Raw genomic sequence first — 3,323 nt, 5'->3', positions numbered from 1 at the left:
TTCAAAGCTACGACAAATATGAAAAATACAAGAGGGACACAGACAAGGCCTATGAGCAAGGAAAGTGTATCGAGGAGATCAAGATGTTGAACCAGGAGGGCAAGATTCGAATAATGGAGATGGTGAGGGAGATTGAAAGAGATCAAGAAGCCTTGGGAACAAGGTTGATTGTGAAAGAAAGCATCCAGTGGTACAGTGAGATGATGAGAAGCTCTATTGGGATGTACTCAAGCGTGTTGAAGTTGAGCAAAATGAGAAAAGAAGCAAAAGCAGCAGGTGAAGCAAAAACAGCAAAGACACCCAGAGCCGAGGTTGTGAGGACACAGTACCACCGGTTCTTTCCGGTGATGGTGCTTGAACCGCCACTGCAATAAGACCGGAACTGGTGTGGCATGCTCGAAACCATGAAACGCCTCCGACGTGCCCCAAAACCGCCAAAACCGTCAGAGGCAGCACGGGCACAAGCACCGCCGCGTCTTCTAATAATAGGCCGTCCAGGCCCGGGAGCGTGCTGGAGCCACTGAACCGGGTCTGCGTGAAACACGCTCGTCCAAGAAACCGCGTGCCTGCGCCTGCAGCAGTAGTATCCTTCATGCGTGCCGAGGCCGTAGTCTGCATTCCCCTGTCCCGGAGAGCGCAAACCGCCCCGTGGGTGCGGCGGCCTGGGCCTTTGGGAGCTTGCTCCTAATCAAGGACGGTGTCTATAAATAACATGTCGTCCTTTTGCTATTCTTATCCATTGTTTATTTTGTTTACCACCTTCAGTATCTGCTTTTATCTTACGAAGCTAGTCTCCAGTTCCAATTTCCCAGAATCTCCTAAACCTCCAATCCTCTCCCATAGCTGGTTCCATCTTCTGTGCTTCTTCGTCTTCTGGTGCCACCTCCTCTATCATGCCTCCTCCTCCACGACCCATCTCCAAGAACCCCTTTGCTGATGCTCTCTATAGCAATGCTTCTCCTGCCTCCTCAAATCGCCATCGATCCTACTCCCATAGCTCTATTGAAAGCTTCTCGCCTGACGACAATATATTCGATCGTCACAGAAATGCTGCCAATAATCACTCCAGTAATTTGATTGACATTGGCTCCAATTCCACCTCCAACAACATCCTGCAAAGAGAACGAGACAGGCAAAAAGAGCGCGAAAGAGAAAGAGAAAGAGAAAAGGAAGAAAGAGAATACAGAGAGTTTCAGGAATTCAAACAACATAAAGAAAGACAACGACAACGACAGAGAGAAAGAGAAAGAGAAATAGAGAGGCAAAAACAGAGAAATATTACCATAAACAACATCAAAAACAACAATTTCAACAATGCTAATAACTGCGACCCCAATGCCTCAGACCTTGATAACGATTTGCCTCCTTCTTATGACGAAGTTGCTGGCAGTACTTATAGAAAAAACTCTTATCCTTCTGAAAAGAACGACTATCCCTCCTCTCAAACAAACCATAAAAACTATAATTCAAGATCAAGATCAAGCTCATCTTCAAGCTCAACAAACCATTCCAGAAACCACTCTGGAAACACCTCCAGAAACCCAACAAGAACCCTCCCATTACCTACCATACCTTCCAGGCAGCATAGATCAAATAGCGATTCAAAAATACCTGATCCCATTAAGGAAAGGTCAAAATATAAAGACATGGAAAATTTAAAACTACAGAAAAAATTACTAACCTCAAAAAATAATTATTTTTTTGACGAAGATATGGATGGAGATATTAAATCAAAACCAGATAAAAAGAAATCCTCTTCATCTTCTTCCTCAAGAAATCACTATAAAGATTACAAAGACCAAAAATCTCGTAATAATTTCTCTGATGACAACAATAGTGACTATAAATCAAATAAATACTACAATAGTGATGATGCCGATGACCACACCAATTTCCCATCTTCTTCAAAATATTCAAGAAGAAATCTAGATTATAATAGCGATTCTTCTCAACTCGATCAAGATAAATATCGTCGCCGTCGTCACCACAATCGCGATCGATCTCAAAATCAGACTCATCGACAACATCTTTCATCCATTGATGATGGCTCAATACCAAGATCAATTCCAAAATCTCGTGCAAACCATTCCTCATCTTCTCGACACATTCTATATCCCTTAGATGATAAACGTAGACTTTCAAATCAAAACTCAACATCAAAATCAAAGTCAAAATCAAAATCAAAATCTTCAAGATCTAAAAAAAATCCAAAAAATAAAAACGCAGGCGTTGATACTATAGATCGTTTAGATGTTTCGGGTTTATTCGGTGCAAAATTTCATCACGATGGTCCCTTTGATGCTTGTACTCCTCACCGAAACAAAAATACTAAAGTAGCTCCAGTCGCTGCTTTCCCAATAGATGGTCCAAACTCAACTATCAAAGGTTTAGGTCCAAATAACACAAAAGATCAAGCAATCGATATAGTAATGGGCAATGGAACCATAGATGACGATGACACTTCAATTTTTGCTCGCAGTAAACCTCTTTCTCCAAAGGAACGATATGCAGCTTTAAAAAGCAATGACTCAGTTGTTGCTTTTGATGCAAAAGCAAAAGCCATTCCTGTTCATGGTGCAACTACAATGGGTTTAGGCTCCTCCACTTTTCTCGACGGTGCTCCTGCTTCTCAAAAGGCTGCTCAAGAAAATTTCAGTAATGGCTCTGCTTTAACCAGAAAGAAAACTCTATCAAGAAAATTTAGAGGTAATAATAACAGTATTAGCAACCCTGCTACTACTACTACTATACCTCCTAGACCTCCCGTTCCTCCAAGGCCACAACTTCCTTCTGACTCCTTTTATAATGATGATTTTGATCAAAAATCAGGCTTGTTAAATAGAGTCAAAACTTTGAAACTTAACCGTTGATCTTCAAATGAATCAATTTCAATTTATAACAAATAAAATATGAAAAAGTCTTTTTGTCACAATATTTTTTTCAATTTTGTTTTGTTTTCTTTATTTTTTCAATATTTATTAGAATTGTTTGTTTTTTTTTCAATAATTATTTGTTTTATTTTAGAATTTTAAGTATTTGAGATTTAATTTATATTTTTGATAATAGTTTGTTTTTTGGTCTTTTGGAGCTCCATCATTTTTTTTATTTTGATTTTACTATTATTACTATCATCATTATTATTACTATTATTACTATTACTATTATTATAATTATTATTATTATTATAATTACTATTATTATTATTATTATTATTATTATAATTACTATTATTATTATTATTATTATTATTATTATTATTATTATTATTATTATTATTATTATTATTATTATTATTATTATTATTATTATTATTATTATTATTA

The 3,323-nt window shown here is 37.5% G+C and overlaps 2 protein-coding genes across 2 annotated transcripts; one reads left to right on the top strand and one right to left on the bottom strand.

The window, feature by feature from the left end:
• Positions 1-893: 893 nt before the first annotated feature.
• On the top strand, positions 894-3,117 carry ASCRUDRAFT_93534 (Pal1 family protein; the record flags this gene model as incomplete). Its single annotated transcript, XM_020195129.1, has 3 exons — positions 894-1,038; positions 1,345-1,630; positions 2,195-3,117. The coding sequence occupies 3 exons, from the start codon at positions 894-896 to the stop codon at positions 2,868-2,870; spliced, it is 1,107 nt and encodes a 368-aa protein (XP_020044125.1). The 3' UTR covers positions 2,871-3,117.
• On the bottom strand, positions 3,044-3,223 carry ASCRUDRAFT_10731 (uncharacterized protein; the record flags this gene model as incomplete). Its single annotated transcript, XM_020188675.1, has 1 exon — positions 3,044-3,223. A coding segment is annotated over one exon (180 nt), but the record flags the coding sequence as incomplete, so codon positions are not given.
• Positions 3,224-3,323: the final 100 nt, after the last annotated feature.

This window comes from Ascoidea rubescens, assembly GCF_001661345.1.
Source record: "Ascoidea rubescens DSM 1968 unplaced genomic scaffold ASCRUscaffold_34, whole genome shotgun sequence".
Lineage (NCBI taxonomy): Eukaryota > Fungi > Ascomycota > Saccharomycetes > Ascoideales > Ascoideaceae > Ascoidea > Ascoidea rubescens.
The sequence above is the reverse complement of the archived record's forward strand: the minus strand, read 5'-3'. Positions and strand labels throughout refer to the sequence as shown.